The 22389-nt window shown below is 43.1% G+C and overlaps 1 protein-coding gene across 2 annotated transcripts in view; it reads left to right on the top strand.

The window, feature by feature from the left end:
* The window catches only part of BUB1 (BUB1 mitotic checkpoint serine/threonine kinase), a 52852-nt gene that overhangs the window by 3067 nt on the left and 27396 nt on the right, over positions 1–22389 (top strand). The window contains exons 2-13 of one of the 2 annotated variants that reach the window (XM_075203750.1): positions 908–967; positions 1264–1405; positions 1503–1699; positions 6937–6980; positions 7846–7931; positions 8434–8504; positions 12497–12690; positions 18537–18673; positions 19141–19544; positions 19627–19679; positions 20383–20517; positions 22152–22268. In XM_075203750.1, coding sequence (XP_075059851.1) covers positions 908–967; positions 1264–1405; positions 1503–1699; positions 6937–6980; positions 7846–7931; positions 8434–8504; positions 12497–12690; positions 18537–18673; positions 19141–19544; positions 19627–19679; positions 20383–20517; positions 22152–22268 — 1640 coding nt within the window. Of the gene's footprint in view, positions 1–907; positions 968–1263; positions 1406–1502; positions 1700–6936; positions 6981–7845; positions 7932–8433; positions 8505–12496; positions 12691–18536; positions 18680–19140; positions 19545–19626; positions 19680–20382; positions 20518–22151; positions 22269–22389 lie in introns of both variants that reach the window. The other variant, XM_075203749.1, reaches the window with a different exon arrangement.

The raw sequence follows: 22389 nt of genomic DNA, 5'->3' as shown, positions 1-22389 counted from the left end.
TTCACTCTGTCCCCGCTGCCCCTTCTCACTCTGCCCCCCCTCTCACTTTGCCTCTGCCACCCTCTCTCACTCTGCCACCACTCTGCCCCACTCTCACTCTGCCACTTTCTCTATGCTTCTCTCTCACTTGGCCACTACTCTGACCCCTCCCCCTTAGCCACTCTGACCCCCCCCCTTAGTCACACTGACCCCCCTCCGCCGCGGCCAGCCAGAGGGAAAAGAAAAAAAAAAGAAAAAACACTTACCAATCCGCACGGCGCCAGGATCCAGCATCCTTCTCTCTCCTGCAGTAAGTGTTTTTTCTTTTTTTTTCTTTTCCCTCTGGCTGGTCGCGGCACCCCAGTCACAGCGCCGCGGCACCCCTGGGAGCCGCGGCGCACACTTTGGGAACCGCTGGTGTATACTATCTTTGGTTTTTATTGCTTTTTATATATGCAAGTTCTATTTAAACATGCATGTTAATTAGACACAATGTTAGGATACAGATTTGCTTGACTTTTTGAGCTTACATTACTACATGACTGCTCTGGTTAAATGTCAGTTCCAACATCATCTCCCTCAACTGGGAAGATTAGATTACTTTTTTTCTCACCTTATAAATTTGAACCTAGCAAAAAAACCATGTCTGTCCAACCAGTTAGCCCAGGCCTGTCCAACCTGCGGCCCTCCAGGTGTTGTGAAACTACAAGCCCCAGCATGCTTTGCCGGTAGACAACCAGTTGATAGCTGGAAGGACATGCTGGGACTTGTAGTTTCACAACATCTGGAGGGCCGCAGGTTGGACAGGCCTGAGTTAGACGTTCATCATAGAGCATTGGCTGCAATTTTGTGTTTCGTTAGTAGTTGAATTCTACTAATAAGGTTGAGATATTATGAATAAATCATTATGTGTATTTTGTTTTTGCAGAATGTTTGAAGCGCACATTCAGGGATATAATGGAGATGACCCTCTGGATCTATGGGACAGGTCAGCTGTCAATATATCAATATTTTGTATACATGTGATAAAGGCTTACAGGGGTTTCCATTTTAAAATCAATTCAAATAAATAAATTGTCTTGTCAGTCATAGTACTTTTATGGTGGTCATTGCCCTGGTACCCCCACCATGCACTGTATTTAGTAATATCCTGGCACGTACATATAACTTACACAGTACTGTAAGGGAATTGTTTAGTAAAAATCATTTTTAAAATGGAAACCTCCATTAAAGGTTTATGCACAAGAGCAATAGCCATCACAGCCGTATATTATCTCTTTTCAGGTATGTTCTTTGGGCCGAAGAGGCTCTTCCGCCACAAGAAAAACGGAACATTATGACTTTGTTGGAACGTTTAATTCAGAACTTTATAGGGGACAAGAGATACTGCAATGATGAGCGATACCTCAAATACTGCCTCCGATTTGTGAGTTACCCGTGCTGATGTGCTCATGGTTTTTGTACAAAAAGTCTCTATTTATTTTATTTTTCTCACTGACAGCCTCTTTTGTCCCCTTCTGCAGGCTGAAACTATCGAAGATCCTATACAGTTTTTTGAGTACCTGTGTAACCAAGGCATAGGTAACCATTCTGCTCCTCTGCATGTAATCTGGGCTCAGCAGCTGGAAGCTAAGGGTGATCTGCACAATGCAAGTGTGCGCTACCATAAAGCTTTTGAAAATAGCGCAGAGCCTAAGGATCTCCTGGATAATTACTACAGGTTAGAGTGTAGAGCCATTTTCAGTAACCTAAAAGCTCACTTTTTTTTGTATGGGTATTTTTTTGATTCTCCAGTACTCGGGCCCCAGGAATCCACTGCTCTCTTCAAATGTATAACTAGTGCATCCATCCAATTAGTCCTAATGACTCATTTCCACTTAGCAGTGCGGGGAGTTTACCTAGAGTTCTTCTAGTGACGCTGATAATGTAATGCATTATTTCACATTTAAATCCTCTTTGTTTATTTGAGTGTACTACTTTTTACCTTCCATTGTTTAGGTATTCTCTACAGACTATACACGTTATCTGCACACATTCTATATAGCTAACTCTTGCATGAAACAGTAGTAAAGTATTCTGCCCATACATACTTACCTACTTATATTTGCACACCTCCTGCCTCTGGTTTCTTAATATTTGGGTGAAATGTATTGCCTGCATACACGTTCCAGATATAACATAACATGTTGCACGCTTGTCTGCTATCTCTCGCACCCAGACCATATTTTATGAACATTTGCATTTGTTTACTGTACACTGTGGTCCTTCAACTCTCCACACATTTTGTGTTTGTGCTCTATATGTTGCCTACAGATACAAACATAAGATCACACTATATGAATGTTTATATGATCATTCAGCTCCTTTTAAGTGTTTACTTTTGTTATAGAAACACAAACCTCACAGTATTTGGCTTTGTGTGCTCTTTTGTACACACATACCATTTACCACTAAGTACATTACATTTGGTTATTTTGTTTTATGTGCACAATATTCCAATATTTTGATTTTTGGTGCTGTAATTTACATGGGTACTATATACACTAGGTGCATAGGCTTTGCAGTATGTTCTTCCATTCCTTGAGTTGCTTTGTTATATGCCATGAGCTATAGCAAATGTTTTTTACATGCTTAGTATTTGTTGCTTTATTTTTTGTGATACCATTTCTGGTGTATAGCCTATTTGTATATCATATTTGCTATTAGGTTTGTGTACTTGACCATTAATGCTGTGAACTTGTCTTTGTGCATAATAGACCTGGGAGTATATATATACTAATCTGCAGGTTTGAAAAGTGGAGATGGTGACTATAGCAACCAATCAGATTCTAGCTTCCATTTATATAGTGCATACAAAATGACAGCTAGAATCTGATTGGTTCCCATAGTCAACATCTCCACTTTTTGAAACCCAAAAGTTAGTAAATATACGCCCTGGTGTTTCCTGTCCTTTCTCTCCTGTCTTATTTTGAGCTACCTTACAGTTGTTTACCTTCTTGTGTTTTTTTTTTTTTTATATACTTGTGTTCAGATATATTTTGTGCAGTACTTATTGTTAGTTATCAGTTGTTCAAGACATAATGATGTACTCTCCCATTGTTATATGCACCTTGTGTTCTCTGTGGGCCTTAATTAAACTTAAGTGTTTGGCTGCCGCTTTACTTTTTCCTAAAATTATTTAAAGGCGGAGACAACAGGAAAAATACAAACCGCATAATACTCGAAAAGAATTATGAATGTACAAGATGTTTCCTCTAAGTTTTTTATGTATTATATTCATGTGAAGCCTGGAAAGAGTAAAGGATCAGAAATGAGGAAGGGAGGGGGGGAGTTGGAAAGGCACCAGTAGCATCAAGGATTTTGCTACGCACAATATGTGCAACACTGATTATATATGTCTCTAGATATGTGCAACACGTCTGGGGACAAAGTGTCTCATATAATTAAAAATCAAACATCAACAAGGACAAGATTCTTACTCGCCATGCACCGCACCCAGCCTTGGGGATCCAGAGGCGGCCCAAACATTATGTTCCAATTACTTGAGGGGGGGCCGAAGTGGATAGGCAACTACGGCTTGCTTGCAAGAGCCACGCGGTCCACACCTTATCGAATTTATGGGGTTTCTCCCTCCTAACAAGAGTCATCTGGAGGTTGGGGGGCCAGGTCCTTTTCCCATTCCCACTCATGCCTGCCTTGTGCGTTGAAAATGGTCTCTATAAGCCCATTGTAAATCCCAGAAATCAACCCTTTAGTTAATGGGGTGTGTAAACACCTGCTCAAAAAAGGGTCGGGAGAGCTTCAAGGGGGGGCAAGGACATAGCGAAGTGCCAAACCTGGAAATATTTAAAGAAAAGCGGGCGAAAAGGTTCAAACTTACGGCAAAGATCTGACATAGAAGCCCATCTTCTATTGACAAACAGGTTCGACAATACCTGTATTCCCGCTTGTAGCCAATGCTTGAACTGCTATGAGGAGTTACCGGGATTGAAACATGGATTGCCCCAGAGGGGAGTCAGGGGTGTAATGAGAGAGGACAATTTTTTCTTGACCCGACAGGAGTCTCGTAGTGACAGGCAAAATTTAAGAGATTGGAGGCCTCTGGTGGTCTGTCTGTTAGGGAGGCCTCAAAGGGATGCCAAGGAAGGGACCTCAGTAAAGTCCAAGTCTACCCAGGCTATAGTCTGACGGGGAACATAGGTAACCATGACCTGAGATAAATGGGGTGCCAAGTAATGGAGCTTGATATCTGGAAACCCCCTACCTCCCACAGCCCTGGGTTTCTTGAGCACTGCTACAGAGATTTGAGGGGACTTGCCATGGCATACAAATTTAAGGAATGAGGAATGCAAGTCCCGAAACACAGGTACTTTTACTGGGAAAGTCTGAAAAAGGTACAGAAGTTTAGGGATCAGGTTCATCTTAACATCGATGATCCTCCCCAGCCACGATATGATATAGCTCCTCCAAGTTCCTTAGTCTTTGTTTGATTTTAGTCAGATTATATCGGGAAAATTTCCCCCTTCTCCTATCGTATAAAGAGGTAATGTAGATTATCAGATATTTGATGTTGTTTGTCTGCCAGCGTAAAGCAAAGGAAGACTGTAGGAGGCCATACTCATCCATGAGTCTATAGAGAGCAGGCAGAGACTACTGAAAATAGAGAGACCTAAAATTCCCGGGGGCCCACCTCCACACCCGCTATCATAGCTGTCTGCCAATGACTCTATAACTAGCGCAAAAACTAGGGGCGACAAGGGGCAGCCCTGTCTCGTCCCGTTAGAGAGGGAGAAAGCCTCAGATAAATAGCCGTTGCCTAAAACCCTAGCTGTGGGAGAATCGTAAAGAGCAGATACCCCTGTCAGAAATTCAGCCGAGAAGCCATACACCTTTGAAACATGAAGTCCCAAGAAATCCGGTCGATTGCTTTCTCGACGTCCAGGGAAACCAATATGGACGGATGACGTCTCTGGTTGATTATTTGGACTAAGTCTATCGTACGCCGGGTATTATCCCTAGCTTGACAGCCTGCCATAAATGTCCCCTGGCCATAGTGAATCAGGTCCGGAAGGATATTGTTCAGACAGGTGTCCAGGATTTTTGCGTATATCTTAAAATCTACATTAAGCAGGGAGATTGTGCAAGCTACCGTCCTATCACTAGGGTCCTTTCCCTCCTTATGTATGACTACGATGCGCGCTTCTAACATCGATTTAGGGAAAGGGACACCATGTAAGACCGCATTGAACAGGGTCCAGAGGTGGGGGGGACCAAGGTCTGGGAGAATAGTTTATAGTAGGCCACAGTGAAGTCAACCGGAACCTGGGCCTTAGAGGGTTTTTTTATACCTTGATAACCGCCAGTATTTTCCCCAGGGTAATTTTCTCGTTTAATTGTTGGGCTGAGCTACAAGTGAGTGTAGGGAGGTTTGACTGCCGATTTACTTTTGAGTGATTGACTGGCTTGCTGTAGGTGTATTTAAACATTGTAGTATTTAGTTTTATTATGATTAAATTCAGCAAATTGGTTATCTGCATTCAAATTTGAGCCCAAAGGACTGTCTGATATTTCTGTGGAGTCCGTTCTCAAATGAACTTGTATACATGCCAACACATTTATTGGATATTTAGTGTGCATACAGTCTAAGTCCATTTATTTTTATACGTGCATAAGAAAGTCTATTTTCTATATATGCCAGGTGTGGAGATATTCTTGGTGCCCAGTATCCTGGGACTTTAAAATTAGGTTGCTGGCAGCCAGTTGCCAGACCCAGTTTCCCTTTTTAAATACTGACTGACTTGTTGGTGCTAGACATGGGATGCATAGAATTGTCATTGCAGATGCAAATGACTTCCGACTGTCTACGAGATGCAAAGGTTGTACTGTGAGGGTTGTGCCTTTCAGCATGTACATTTGCTGTTTCAACTGCAGTGTTTCGATAATGCATCTTTTAGAAATTGGAGTAAACTGTTATAAAATTTGGAGTTGCATCCTTACTCTCTGCAGCAGACTTCTTATTTTATCATTGCTGCTAGCCTGGAATTGCAGTGTGGCCATCTAAATTTATTGAATGGTATCGGATGCACTATAAGAACAATCGGGTCTCTTAAAATGTGTTGTTGTTAAATGAATGGTATATTATTGACTTTTATGGGTCCAGTTGTTCAAGCTGTGCTATTATTGTACAAATAGGTATCCTCTTGCTGGTTCCTTTGGCGCATTCCTTCTGTTACCGGTTCTAGTTCATCAGCCACTAGCATGCCTTACCACTTTGTCCATATAACTAGTCTAGGTCCATTCATGTATATTGTATGGCACCAGATTTGTTCTGTGCATAGTTTACATGTAAAGAAACTCTACATTTTCTTTCCACTTATGTACACCTGCTAGTGCTTAGTGTTTTGTAGTCTCCTATTTTATGTATTGTGTGATTGTCCTATTGTGGGATTTATCTTCGGCTCTGATGAGCATTTAATCTACGTAAAGTTGGAGCTTTTCGTTTATCTCTCCCTCTATTCCACCTGTCTATATATCTGGACAAAAATCTATAAGACTGACAGAGGGTGTAGGTGTGAGTAAAAGTGGTTTAATTTAATCCCTCAAATACAGGTTTATACAGACCTAGTTTTCTCTTTCTTTTTCCTTGTTGTGTGTTTATAGCAAGTACTAGCTCTCTATCTCTCATCTTGTACTGACTTTTATGATTAGGAGGACAAAAAAAGGAAAAAAAAACTGCCCCTTTGAATATGATCACAAATCTGCATGATTTCCCACTGCAGGAAATATTGAAATTGGCTATTAATTCCATGTTGTAACATCTGATACACCGTTTTGTAACTTTTTGTTTTTTTTATTAGCTCATTTAAATACTGTTTCACTATTAATGATCTTTCACAATTATATTGCTGTCTACATTGCTTATTGCAGCTTTTCTCTTCTGTTTTTTTGGTAATACAGAGCATTTCAAATGAGGATTTCTGAAAAGAATCCACCAGATCGAGGTAAAGTTTAGTTGCCCTGTATGATGTTTTATCAATGAATCAAAATATATTTTTATCTGTCAATTATGGAATGCAAACTTAAAACAATGAACGGTAATAAAAAGTGAATCCTTTTTTGATGTCTTAACTGAAAGAACAATAAGAAAACTACATTGCTAATGTTGCAGACCCCAGAGCTGTTTTATACTACATATTCCTTATGCACATTTGTTGTTGTCTAACACAATACGACTGCTCTGAGCTGGAAGCTCCTGCACTGTTTGTGCTTTTGTCTTTCTCGGTTTCAGGCATTCCGAGCTGTTGTTTGAACTACAAGCTGTGGCTCGGCATGCTGAGAAATGTAGTTCCACAACGGCTTCCAATTTCTGTAGACTACACCAGGTTAAGATACATTACTATTTTACTTAACACCTTTGCCTGACTCGGTTTTATACCAGTAAGCCTAAAATACAATTTTATATAGGCTATGCATCAGGTGATGGGCAACCTGATACACTTCAGCGGCCATATAGTGTGGGCCTTTAACCTTCAAAAGTACCACACATTACAGTAAGTTTCAGTAATATGTTAAAATAATGCACCTATTTCTAAGAACATATTGGCAGGCATTTACAATCTATAGCAAACAAATGAGACGATATAGCGGGAAGTAGCTGGTGTCCACAGGTGTAAGCTTGGGGGGCCGTCGCCTGTTGCCCATCACTATATATTTCGCTATTTATTGTATGTATAAATGGATATATAAATGTATACTCCTCCCTTTTACTTTATATTCCTATTTTCAGAACATGGTTTGCCTCAAGTTTATCTGTGTTGACTTTTCTAATTGAATTTTAATATGTGACCTTTCTTCTCATTCCCTTAGATCTTTCTGTGCAGCCTCTGAGGGATTCACAGATTTTAAATCAGGTGACATCAGATGCTGACCCCTTATCACTTGCCAAATGTCAGGTAACAAATTATTTCATAACCACTTGAAAGGTCTACTTGGCTTTATTTCTTTATTTTGAGCAATGTCCAAAGAGTATTGTATAACGTTTCATTGTGAGATATAAAAAGGAATAAAGTCCTTCCTGAGATAAGTGTTTGAAGTGGATCACATAAAACCTGTGTTACAGCACATTGCTGACATTTTTGCACTCACTAGTATTTACTCATAGCACAATAAATGTTTTTGTTGAAGGGATGATATATTGTGATTAAGTGCTAGTGAGTCCAAAACATCTCAACAGTTTTGTGCGACTGTGCGTTTATCACGGTCAGGCATGGACATCCCGTGGCTGTCTAGGTGTTGTGAAACTACAAACCCCAGCAAGCTTTACCAGGAGATAGCTCGAAGATGAGTAAAGTGTTTAGGTATAATGTTAAATACATATTCATGTTTTCTGTTTTGGGTTCATCTGTTGTTCCCCCTTTTATTTACTTGTTTTTCCCTCTCCTTTACACCATTTAGAACTCTGCAGGAATTCATAATCCAGTTGTGAAGCCTTCTGAAGTGCCCCCTTATAAAGAAGAGTCCAACATGTGAGTGTTCTAACAACAATTCTGTTGGTCTTTTTCTTCAGAAAACACTTTAGAGTGGTAATGTGTTGTATTTCTGTGCAGTGGCCTACAATTCTGAAATAACCTAGAGTTTTAATATAAGGATTTGGTCAGTTGAAGTTTTAGGATACGCTAAAACCAGTGGGATGACTGCACATTTTCTTTCCACATTTTTGTTGTATTGGAATGAAATAATAAAAGCATTCCAAAGATACAGCGTAAACATAGAATTGGCACCATAAAAAGTTACATTGTTTTCTGTGCATGTAAATTGTCCTTTGACACTGTCCACACATAACCTGGGAAAGCCATTCTAATGCAATGTGTACACCACCGCATGGGTGCATGAATACTGCCAATATAGGGATTTTTTTACGTCTTTGGCCACTTCTCCTTGTCCACTTATTAATGTGCATGCAAAAATTTTAGTATTGGAATGTGGACCAGAGTGGGGATCAGGGACCCTTATACCACACAATGTTATACATGTGTTGTTCATACATTGACAGTGGTGTGAATGTGCTGCATGTCGGCCACAAGACATACAGTATGTGAAGGTGTCCGTACAAAAAATGTTTCTGTTTTGGTAATTGCAGACTGTAAGCTGCTGATAGACTTGACCATCTACATTGTCTACTGCAGGCCTGGCCAACATGTGACTCTTGGGCTATTATAAAAATACAAGCCCCAGCATGCTTTGCCAGTACGTAGCCATCCAATTGCTGGCAGGGCATGCTGGAACTTGTGGTTTCACAACACCTGGATTGCATTTTTAATCCATTCTCTCTACGTGTTGCGGTGATCTATCGTCCCCCTGGAGCACACCAACAATTTATTGAGGATTTTTCTGCATGGCTCCCTCACTTCTTATCTTCAGACATCCCCACCATCATCATGGGTGATTTCAACATCCCTATTGATAACCCACCTTCCAAAGCTGCTTCCAAACTACTCTCTCTAACCTTCTCACTTGACCTCTCGCAGTGGATTGAATCATCTACTCATCAGGATGGCCATTGCCTTGATCTTGTTTTCTCTAGACTATGCTCACTTTCTAACTTTCTTTTTTTTGTTTTTTTAAAGTTTTATTTTTGCAAAGTCATGATAACAACCAAGAGCGAATGACAAAGTACATACTGTTAACAAAAATAGTCAGAAAGTAACAATATCAACAACCAGCATAGAACATGTGAAGTTATTAAGTCAATCAAACTTATAATTTTAGTAGTAACAAGTGGCCCAAAGTTTTTATACAAAGAGGAAGAAGGAAAGAGAATGCATAGAGGAGGAAAGGAGTGAGAAATGAGAGAGAAAAGGAAAGAGGTGACTAGATCCATTGTTAGTTGGAGAGAAGTCCAAGAGGGATACACTTTCTAACTTTCTTAACGCACCCTTCCCTCTCTCGGATCATCACTTTTAGCAGCTACACGCTCACCCCCAGTGCTCTAACCACTCTGTCTAACTCTACCAAGCCTCCTCATACCCGCAGAAATCTTAATTCTATTAATATTCAACAATTTTCCACCTCTCTCCAACACCTTCTATCCCCTATCTCTACATTCTCCTCCCCTGAGATGGCAGTACCTCATTTTCACCAAACCATAGCAACAGCCTTTGATCAAGTGGCTCCAGCGACACTACATACTACACGTCGACTTCGATGTCAGCCGTGGCACACTACAGCAACGCGAAGTCTTCAAAAATTTTCCCGTAAAGCAGAATGTCTCTGGCGTAAAACTCGCACCTCTAATGACGACTTCACATATACTTCTATCTACTGCTCCTATCAAAATGCTCTGGACACTGCAAAACAAACATACTTCCAATCTCTTATCTATGCTCAGGCTTCCAACCCCAAACGCCTTTTTAAGACATTTAAAGCTCTTCTCAGTCCTCCCACCCCAAACCCTCCGTCCACTATCAGTGCCCAGGATCTTGCCTCCTATTTCAAGGACAAGATTGATAAGATCAGACTAGAATTTGTATCCTCTTCCTTGACAAGCAAATAGTTCTATTCCCTCCCACCAACCTCTGACATACTCTCTTCATTTGACCCCACAAATGTGCCAAAAAGTATCATGTTTTTTTTAAAAGCAAAATCGTTTGCTCCCCACTCTATTTAGTCTTCGCCCTAGTGCTGGCAGGCTATTGATGTGAGAAAAATTTGACGTATGGTTCCCCCTAATTTAATTGAACCAGCACTAGGCAAACCAGCCGGGGTGATAGGCACTATAACAGGGGGGGGGGGACGACGCAGTTTGGGTCCCACGGCCATAATGACTAAACACCCACAGACTGTTCAGCGCTGGCCTGGATTCCTAGTGATTGTGGTCCGCTGAAAAATGTAAGCGGGCCACCCCCCTAGGGACACCCAGGCCAGTGCCTATAGCACTAGGGCTCTTCCTACTACCCCTGGGCTATGGGTAATAAATGGGGATTTTGGATAAAAAAAAAAAATACTCACCATGGACGAAATCCTCAGTTTTATGATGCTTTACTTACACACACTCATTTACGCCAAGTTCCAACAAATATTTTTACCTTCGAAGAAAGGTCCGGCTTGCCCACTGTCCCCCAAATATTTGTACCTTACAAATGTCCATGCTTGGCCAGTGTTCAAATGTTTGTAAATTTCAAAAAATTTACCTCCTTGTAAAATCTTTAATTCTGCTGTACAGGGGGGGCCATTGTTGCTTGCAGTGCTGGGGCCCTTCTTCATTGCAGTGCTGGGGCCCTTCTTGATTGCATTAATTTACTTTTATTTTTTTATAGTAAAATGAGTGCCTTAACCATTCCTCATTTCAAACTCGCTAGGACCAATAATAGAGCGCGAGGGGGTGAATGCAAAAAAACAATTGCATTGAGGGTTTTTTGGTTTTTTTTTTAAACGCACGCTTGAAAAGGAAAAAACAAGCGTTTTTTTTCGAGCGTGAAATTTTAACGCATCTCGCTAACAATTGAATACCCCCCTATATCTAAATCATGTTACATACATCTCAAAAACATTTACAGAATTCCATCTCCCGCATTGACTATTGCAATTCCCTCCTTATTGGCCTTCCCAAAAACAGACTCAAACTCCTACAATCTATTTAGCACGCTGCGGCAAGATTGATTTTCCTTGCAAATCGTTATTCCTCTGTCGAATCACTCTGTATGTCTCTACACTGGTTGCCTGTTTTCTACCGAATCCAATATAAAACTCTTACTAACCTACAAGGCCATCAACAAAGCTGCACCAACATACATCTCCTCTCTTGTCACAAAATATCTCCCAACTCGGTAACTCCGTTCTGCACAAGATCTGCGTCTCTCATCCACACTCATTACATCGTCCCATTCACGGTTACAGGACTTTTTCCGGGCTGCACCCACTCTATGGAATTCTCTCCCTCGCACAGTAAGACTTTCCTCTAGTCTACAAGCTTTCAAGCGTTCTCTGAAAACCCACCTCTTCAGACAAGCTTATAATATTCCTCAACCACCCTCTTAACCTCACTACACTACCCTATTACCCCCTGTTATACAACTACCCCTTGACCAACATTGTTGTGTGACAGGATCATTTAGCTTATGAGTCACTTTTACCTTTGCAGTCTGGCTGGGCAGACTGCAAATGTAGACTTACCCTCATGTGTCAAACTCCCATTGTCTAAAAGATTGTAAGCTTGCGAGCAGGGCCTTCTCACCTCTTTGTCTGTTTTACCCCGTTTGTTTATTAGTTTACTATGTTTGTCCCCAACTGTAAAGTGCTACGGAATATGTTGGCGCTATATAAATAAATGTTGATGATGATTACCACAGGTTGGCCAGGCCTGGTCTACTGTATTAGAATAGTATCTGATCTAAACTACTCACATTTTGTCAGTCACAGTAAATCCTATTCTGCTGGTATGTGAAATCTCATTTAAGTGTTTACGGTAAATAAAGCAATCGCTTGCATTTTTAAGGTTGTGTACTTTATATTTTGGCAGGAACAAATGGGTAACAATCTCCAAGTCAGCGGTATTACCTCAACCAGCTGCTTCTTCCAGCTCAGAAATCAAGCAGCTTCCCATGTACTGTAAGGACAAACTTGTCTGTGGGGATTCTGAGCTGTCACTTGAGGAATTTAGAGCGAATATCTACAAAAAGAAATATGAGCAGCGCAAGAAAATCCAACAGTGGGGTAATCCTGGATTCTGCTTTCTTATATTGTTAATCTATTAAAGGCACCCTAACACTATTTATAATTTTGTTTGTTTATTGGAAATATTAGGAGATTAATATGCGTAGGCTGTAGAGATTTTCTAAAAAAGTGTACTAAAGGTACCCATACATGCTGTAATTTTGTCAGCAAATTAAGTTTTCTCTTTCCTGCCATTGGGGGACACTGCGATACAATGGGGGTATAGTAGTGGGTGTGGAGTTTAGGCACTTATCAACTTCTTTGATCTCTACTCCCCTCCTCTACTATGCCCCTCCTCTGCTGTGGGAAACTCAGTTTTTTTTTTAAGTGCCTTAGGAGTTAGGTCACTTGGGTATAGGCTCCTGCCTATACCTAGTTTAGATAATTACATGTTTTTATTTTACATTTTTACTTTTTTCCTTAAGGTGCCTCGCAGGGATTGATCCTAGGACCCAGAGTGGTGAACAGCCCGGCGACTTCCTTCACTCTGGGTCCCTGCGAAAGGTAAGGAGCGGCTGCTGCCTACTTGCCTTCCACCTCTTGCCAGTGGTCCATCCCCTAGAGAAGAGCATTTAGCCAGGATAGCTCTAAATAATTTTGCCATTAGGGCTTTAGGTGCCCTACATAGGTTTGTCCGTTTAAATAGGACCGGGGGAAACAGCGTTAAATGTCGCGCGGGGGAGATGCAGGGATCCATATTCCCCCCCACCCGCCGACTGACCAGTTGGCAAGCTCCCCCTCCGCTCTCCACGAGGAGACAGCGCTACCCAAGGGGGACAGCGCACACGCTGCCTGGGCACTGTAAATACAGCGTGTGTGCCGGAAATAGCCGACAGCCATACATTAAATATGCGCTGATCGGGACAAAGAGAAGCGGCCATTTTGGGGGATACGCAGGAAGAGGACCCAGTTAGCACATTAGAGTCTGTCTCGTCCAATAACGTAGACAGTCTTATCTTGGGTATCAGACATACCTTAGGTTTTCCAGACCCTGAACCCACGGCCCCTTTGGGTTTCTCCCTGTTCAAAAGGACTAAAGCACAGGTGGCGGCCTTCCCACCATCTCCACAGACGGTGGAGATGATGGCCGACGCTTGGCTTAGACCGTGTAAACAATTTGTTATGCCGGGCAGATTTAAGACCTTTTATCCCATTCCGGCAGAAGATGCTATTAAATGGGAGGCGGTCCCCAGGGTTGACACCCCGGTTGCCCGTTTATCCTCTTCCTCAGCCATCCCTATCCAGGATCGGGTGTCTCTTAGGGACCCTACAGACAAAAAGTGCGACCTCGCACTCTGTTCTGCCTACATAGCTTCTGGTAGCATGTTCAGGCCCACTATGGCAGTGGCCTGGGCCAACAAAGCTGTCCAGCTGTGGGTGGAGCAGTTAGTCACTGGCATCCAAAATAACACTCCACGAGCTGAACTCTTCGCCCTGGCCGAGGATATCCAGGAGACCTCCGACTATATAGGGCAGTCAGCCATGGATGCGGTGTCCGTCAATGCTAGGTTCGGCGGACTTATCATTGCATCACGGCGTACCCTATGGCTACGCTCGTGGACCACGTATGCCGATTCTAAAAGGTCTCTAGAGTCTTTGCCTTTTGATGGGGTCACCCTGTTCGGAGCAGAGCTGGAAAAGGTCATTGAGGTGGCCACGGGGGGTAAAAGTAACGCTCTCCCCATGGGGTCTCACAAACCACGACCGGGTCGCTTTCGGTCCTTCTCCCGGGGCCGGGGCGGCCCCCTAGAGGTCAGTCTGCAACACCCAGGGCAGGGTATAACAGGGGTAGAGGCGCGTACAGATGGGGTACCTCTAGGCCAAACAATAAGCCCTCAGCGTGACCTCCCCGCCCCCACACAAGCATCTGTGGTGGGGGCACAGCTCCTTCGCTTCCATCGCCAGTGGTGGGCAGCCACCACAGACGTGTAGACACGGGGGGGTTGTGTCGCGAGGCTACATCATAGACCTAGCCCAGCCTCCCCCACCGAGGTTCATTTCCTCCCCCATTCCCTCTTGCCCCCTCAAGCGCCAGGCACTTCAGAAGGCTATTGTAAAGCTACTGGAAGCCGTCGCCATTTCCCCCGTCCCAACGCAGGAAAGAGCTTCTACTCCAGCCTCTTCCTAGTGCCAAAGCAGGACGGATCCTTACGGCCAATACTAAACCTGCAGTCCCTAAACAAGCAGGTTATAACCCAAAGGTTCAAGATGGAGTCCCTTGGGACAGTCATTGCAAGCATCATCATCATCATCATTTATTTATATAGCGCCACTAATTCCGCAGCGCTGTACAGAGAACTCATTCACATCAGTCCCTGCCCCATTGGAGCTTACAGTCTAAATTCCCTAATATATACACACACTCACACAAAGACAGACAAACAAGACAAGCATGGAGCAGGGAGAGTTTCTAGCATCTATCGACATCAAGGATGCCTATCTGCATGTCCCCATATGGGAGCAGTATCACCGCCTTCTCCGCTTCGCAGTAGGGTCGGCCCACTTTCAGTTCAGGGCCCTACCCTTAGGTCTAGCCTCCGCACCACGAGTGTTCACCAAGCTCATGGCCACGATCGCGGGAATTTTGAGACAGGAAGGAATCACTATAGTCCCTTATCTGGACGACCTCCTCCTGAAGGCGGCCTCGGCAGATCTCCTAGCGCGTCATATCCAAACCACCATGCGGTTCCTGGAAGCCCACGGGTAGACTCTAAACTTGCAAAAATCCTCTCTCATCCCAGCTCAGCGTATGCGCTTCCTGGGTCTAGTGTTCGACACGGTGGCTCAGAGAGGCCAAAGTCAGCGCCCTCCAGCGCAGGACCAGGACTTTGTTGGCCACAGGTTTCCATGCTCAGCTGCATGAAGCTGCTGGGGACCATGGTATCAGTTTACGAGGCAGTGCCGTTCGCTCATTTCCATTCTCGCCCTCTCCAACTAGAGATACTCCGAAAGTGGTCAGGATCTCAGGAACGCCTGGACAGGCAAATCATTTGCCTGTCGAAACCAACACGCTCATCCCTGGCGTGGTGGTTGACCACACAGAATATAGTCAAGGGTCAGACCCTTCAGACGGGCCTCTGGACCTTCGTTACCACAGACGCAAGTCTGTCAGGCTGGGGAGGAGTCACGGGGTCCCTCAGGTTTCAGGGACTCTGGTCCCCCCAAGAGACTACTCTTTCTATCAATGTCCTAGAGCTCAGGGCAGTTCACAGAACTCTGACAAGGGCGCAAAAATTTCTAGCAGGGAAAAATCTCCAAATTCAATCAGACAATGCCACGGCCGTGGCATACCTGAATCACCAGGGGAAACTCGCAGCGCAGGGGCCATGGGAGAAACGGCCAGAATCATGCTATGGGCGGAGCGCCATGTGCCGCAGATTCCAGCCATCTATATCCCAGGCGTGGAAAATTGGGAAGCCGACTTCCTCAGCAGGCAGAAGGTCCACCCAGGCGAATGGTCCTTATGCAAGGAGGTCTTTGCCCTCCTAACACAGCGCTGGAGCATGCCAGAGATTGACCTCATGGCCTCCAGACTGAATCATCAGGTCCCCTGTACTGCTCCAAGTCCCGGGATCCTCTAGCACACGCAACGGACGCCATGGCAACTCCATGGCAGTTCCGACTATTGTACCTGTTTCCCCCCCATACCCATGCTCTCGCGGGTACTAAAGAAACTAAAAAAAGAGCGGGTCCCCGCAATCATAGTAGCCCCTCACTTGGCCGCGCAGGGCATGGTTCTCAGACATTCTAAAAATGTCAACAGACCCTCCGTTCCGCCTGCCAATGCGACCAGACCTCCTCGTTCAGGGGCCCCTTCTCTGCCACGATTTGGATCGGCTGGCTTTGACGGCTTGGTTATTGAGACCTTAATACTCAAAGCCAAGGGCTTCTCGCCACGGGTCATTGACACTATGATCAAGGCCAGAAAGTCATCCTCCTCGGCCATATATCACAGAGTCTGGAAAACATACATCCTGTGGTGCGAGTCGCGGGATGCCCACACTTCCAGGTTTAGCCTACCTAGGCTACTGGCCTTCCTGCAGGAAGGTCTAGATAAGGGACTCCGTCTGGGGTCCCTTAAGGTCCAGGTCTCGGCACTGTCTGTATATTTCCAGCGGAAAATTGCGGTTCTCAGCGAGGTCCAGACTTTCCTACAGGGGGTGCTTCACGCACAGCTCCCTTTTACTCACCCGGTAGAGCCCTGGGTCCTCAATCTGGTGCTCAAGGCGCTCAGCCAGCCGCCTTTTGAGCCCCTTCAAACAGCGGAATTACACCATCTCACTTGGAAGACTGTGTTTCTCCTAGCTATTTCTTCAGCCCGGAGAGTGTCTGAGTTGGCAGCGCTCTGCTGCACCTCACCCTTCCTTGTGTTTCATGAAGATAGAGCGGTCCTTCGTACCAAACCCTTCTTTGTCCCAAAGGTTGTCTCCAGGTTCCACCTGAACAAGAAAATCGTTGTCCCGGCGTTCCGCCCTGTCCCGCCCTCCACCGCGGACAACGACTTGCTATCGCTAGACGTAGTTCGGGCCCTCCGGTGCTATGTCGACCGCACAGCCACAGTACGCAAAACCAAGGACCTCTTTGTCCTGTACAATGCGCAGAAGCGTGGCTGGCCGGCATCCAAACAGGCTATTGCTCGGTGGATCACCTCCACCATCAGCCTTGCCTATGTCCGAGCTTCTCTCCCTGTCCCGAAGTCGCTTAGGGCTCACTCTACCAGGGCGGTTGGTGCGTCATGGGCGGCGCGCCATGGTGCTTCGGCGGAGCAGCTATGCAAGGCGGCCACATGGTCATCTGTTCATACATTCGCTAAGTTTTACAGGTTGCAGGTCTTCGCATCATCAGATGCGAGCTTTGGCCGCAAGGTATTGCGCGCAGCCTTTCCAGAGCATTCCCTCCCTTAGGGGCAGCTTTGGTATGTCCACCTTGGATCGCAGTGTCCCCCAATGGCAGGAAAGAGAAAAGAAGATTTTTACTCAACGTAAAATCCATTTCTCTTACTCCATTGGGGGACACTGCGCACCCTCCCTTGCTCTGTAAATAATCTGTTATGTGAATCTTTTGGCTTCTATTGTCTGCCCTTCGGGGCGCCCCCTTCTCATATACTTGGTTCGTCAAAACTGAGTTTCCCACAGCAGAGGAGGGGCATAGTAGAGGTGGGGAGTAGAGATCAAAGAAGTTGATAAGTGCCTAAACTCCACACCCACTACTACACCCCCATTGTATCGCAGTGTCCCCCAATGGAGTAAGAGAAATTGATTTTACGGTGAGTAAAAATCTTCTTTTTAGTTTGAAAGCCATTTGGGTATTATTATTAATAATTATAATAATAATAATAATTTATTATTACTTCTATTGCTTTTATTATTCTATTGTTGCTTTTATTTCTTCTACTATTATTGCTTTTATTATTTCTTAATACAAGAAATATAAATAATAATAAAAAACAATAGAAATACAAAAATAGATATATTCAATTTTATTTCTATACTTTTTATTTCTTATAAAACAAGAAATAATAAAAAAAAGTAGTAAATAAAATAGTGTGTGTGTGTGTGTATATATATATGTATGTGTGTATATATATATATATATATATATATATATATATATATATATACACATACATACATACATACATACATACATACATACATAATGTGTGTGTATAAAATTTGGTTTAGTGGATATCGAATCGCCTCTTGTTGCAATAGTAGTTTTGCACAAGTATTAAACAGCATCATAACTTAGTGTCTGACTGGAACACATGGAAAGATGATGCGGTTCAGCTCTGAGTGTGAGAGAGATTCTCTAATTCTGTAATTTTTTTTTTTTTTTATGATCAGAGGAAGAAGAGAAGAAATATAAAAAGGACAAGGAAGAGTTGGCTCTCCATGAACATATGTTAAAACAGAAAATGGATCAACTGAGCAGCCTGTTAAATGTACAGGAAGCCACATGTCCGTCTGCTCAGGAATTCAAGGTATTTGTGAGTATGATACCTGATCTCTACTACATACTTCTATTGCAGCCTGATCTTTCCTTGTGGTGACTATATAAGCTACCACATATACAAACGAGGGTTGGGGAAACATTCTGGGTATGCAAGATTGTTACTTTGTGTCACATTTCCAAAATCTGCTTAGGGTTATTGCATTACCTCCATCGTGGTACAGTAGGGAAGAGCTGGAGCCTCATTGATTGGCATGCAGTATTATAATTGACAGAAATCCCCTGGACAGATGGATTCATACACAGGGGTGTTGCAGCAAGCATCACTGATTTGATATAGTTTTATAAGCTGTTAACACTTAATTACTGGAAACTTTGTAGATTTCTGACCAGACATTTAATTTATTCTTGCAATAAACAGATTATATGTGAACTATAAAAGCAGCGCAATATAATGCAATCTCTAACAATCTGATATTTTAATTATTTTATTTAAAGAATCAACCGGTTCCTGCACACCCCAACATGTTGACCCCATTGGAACTAGACACCCATGGCCCTCCAGTACTGGCTGCTCCCGAGGTGGATCCGTCCTACATGTCTGCGTCTGTTACTCATACTCCCTGTCAGCTGTCTGCTCCTTCAGTGCTGCAACCTTCATCTTCTCAAGCAGGTGCTTTAGATACCAGTCAGTCCAATCCTGCTCATGTTGGGCACCAGTTATCTCCTCTCGCTGTCCCAGGACGGGATCAGCATGCCCACTCCATACCTCCAAGAGCAGACACAGAATCACACCCTATCCAGCACACCCTACCTGTGGCATCGGATGACAGTATATTCATCAAACCAGCCTCTGTACTGGAGCAATCAACAGCTACCTTTCCTGATGCCCCCAACCCATTGTAAGTTCAATGACTTGTTACCTTGCAATAGAGTACACCAACTTCTGATAGTAAATTCAATCAACGTTTAATTTTTCAACAGGGCTTTTAACACCAGTGCCCATGTGGTGAAAGTACAACCGGGGATAAAGGAAGGTAATCTTTGTCTATATAGTGTATGACTTTGGAATGACTATAACCTCTGTACTAGCGATTCGGTATATGCACCATTAACTGGGTTCGCTACGGCTCCACGATGAAGAGAACTACAACTCGGAGAGAACCTGCAAGAAAAAAACGATTTAATGAAAAAACTACAGCAATACTGACAGACCTACCTGAAAAACGCCTTTTGCAGATATCCTATGGCAGCAGAAGTCTGACAGGACCTCCTTCCGAAGGGTCAGACACTACTGCCAGAGAGCTGTCCATTTGGAAGGGGGTCCTGTCAGCCTTCTGCTGCCATCGGATATCTGCAGAGTCGTTTTCCAGGTAAGTCTGTCATTAATGCTGTCGTTTTTTCATTAAATCATTTTTTTTTCCTTTTAGGTCTTCTCGCTGTTGGAGTTCTCATAATCGGTGAAGCTATTACCACTGTATTAACCCATGGGCATATGAACACTTATTGGTTGTGTTTAATGTGCATTTGGTCACCTAGACCATAACAATAGCTACATTGTGGGGTTTATTTTTTGTTAAACAAAACCAACATTTAAATCAAGTGAAATAAATGCTACACATATTAGTTTTATTTATGTTTACTCTTTAGCAGGTCTGCTGGATGATAAACTGCTAGTGACTTAATTCCACAGCTTAGGTTCTTTATAACATCTAACTGTATTCTTGGTGTTCTTTGCAGTCACTGTAATAGGGAACTCGTCTGGTTATTTGGCAAATACATCTCATGTTACTCCAAACACATCAATGGGATTCATGCAAGCAACTCCATCCAAAGTCCTTCCTTCACCCACAGTCAACACAAGGGAAGCACTGGGTAAGAAGTGGTTTGTGGCGGCTTGTTAGATTAGTAGAACACGATCATCAATTAACAAATTCCGAGCATTGGATATAAGTGCATTCATGGGTTGTAATTATGCATATCATGCAGAATTTGTCACGTGTACCATTATTTACAGATGCATGTATAGCATTTTTGTTGCTTCTAGAGGGAGATCAAGGGTGAAAGTGCAGTAAGGGTGTGTAGGGGCAGTTTAGCTAAGTCTGCATTTTGATTTCCTTTTTCCATGTTTGAAAATTACTGAAGTATAAATTGGGTTCTTACACAAGACAGATGCAAAGTTTGTCATTTGCAACAAAACAACATGCATGTATGCTATAGTTAAGGTTGTACCTACCATAAGATGCATCTTACTGAAAATACACATGTACAAACACAAATGTGCTGAAGTACATTTGCATATATGCAAAAGGAAATATTTTACATTAATTTTAAATCTGACTTTAAAATGCTTTGAATCATTTTTAGGAACAGCAGTCTTGTAAGTTTTATGCCGTGACCAGTGGAACGTCCTTTATTTCTATTTAACATCCATGCCATTCAGTACTGGGGTGCAGCCAGGTGTAATTCAGGCTGCCTCTGGTGGGAAGGCAACAAACTGTACATCACCTAGTTTGGTCAAAATTAGCAGATGAGCATAGCAATGGGAAAAACTTCAGTACACAAAAACTATCTGCTCCTTATTGAGATTTAAGTATCCTGACTTGACATTCTCTGTAGGAACAGCTATGTGGTGCACACATTTTTAATATGTTAACAATCCTGAAAGAGAATTTGATAGCAGTTTCATTGTGTACACTTATTTTTCTCCATAACAGTTTGCCCAGCAGAGTCCATTTAGTAGAGTATGCTCTCAATGAGATGTCTTTAGCCTGCATACTCAATACCTCGCAGCAGGAAAAAATGTGCTTTCTAGAGTAAGCCAGCACAGGAGATAGCATAGCATATGGTGAAAGTTTGTCTTGACTTTTAAATTGCTGTCCGCTTGAGAGGTCATCAAAATAATACATTCTCTCTTCCAGGTGAACGGGGGCACTTAAACCCCTAATTTGTTTAGTTTTCTTTTGATAATAGCATAGTGCACTAGACACTATGGGGAAAATTCAATTCAGCAGGATGTGTCTCCGAAACAGTTCACGCAGACACAATGTGCCTATGTTGAGGGTGGCATCTTCCTCGCATCCTATAGAGGTACCGTAAAGGCTATCAATGTGCGCAGCCAGACACCACAGTGATGTCCGGTGGCACATCTTGGCCAATTGAATCTCCCCCATATGTATTAATAAAAATAAAAAAATCTCAACGTGCTGATAGGCTCTCCTTAAGTGTTGCACCCAGGAAGTTGTGACCCATACAGCAAGTACAAGAACAAAAAGATACTTTGTATACACCTATTCTTTATGCTAGTGCTACTTATAGCAGAGCAACATCTGTTTGGTCCTCCTTTATCATTTTATTGCGGGTACTATATTTAGAAATAGGAAAACTTATTTGGCATACATTTTTGTAGTCAATATTGCGATCTTTGAATTGGAGTTTGGATATTTTGATATCATGCTACATGGTATCTGGTGGGGGTGGAAAATAATTTGTACAATTTCTTTCTGTAGGTTTTATAATGGACATATTCCAGACATCCACTCTCCCTGAAGAGGAGGAGGATGCCAACCTGCTGGAAACAACTGACCCAAATCATCTAGATATTGAGGCCTTCTGCCGAAATGACAGTAAGTTTTTAAAATCGCTTACTCTTTCTATTTATAGATGTTTCTGGATGTACAATGCTAAAAACTTTTTTTCTCTTTCATCCAGTCTTGGGGACACTGCTTACCATGGGTTGTGGAGGGG

This window comes from Mixophyes fleayi, chromosome 3 (assembly GCF_038048845.1).
Source record: "Mixophyes fleayi isolate aMixFle1 chromosome 3, aMixFle1.hap1, whole genome shotgun sequence".
Taxonomy (NCBI): domain Eukaryota; kingdom Metazoa; phylum Chordata; class Amphibia; order Anura; family Limnodynastidae; genus Mixophyes; species Mixophyes fleayi.
Note: the sequence above shows the minus strand (reverse complement) of the source record. Positions and strands in the feature narration are given on the sequence as shown.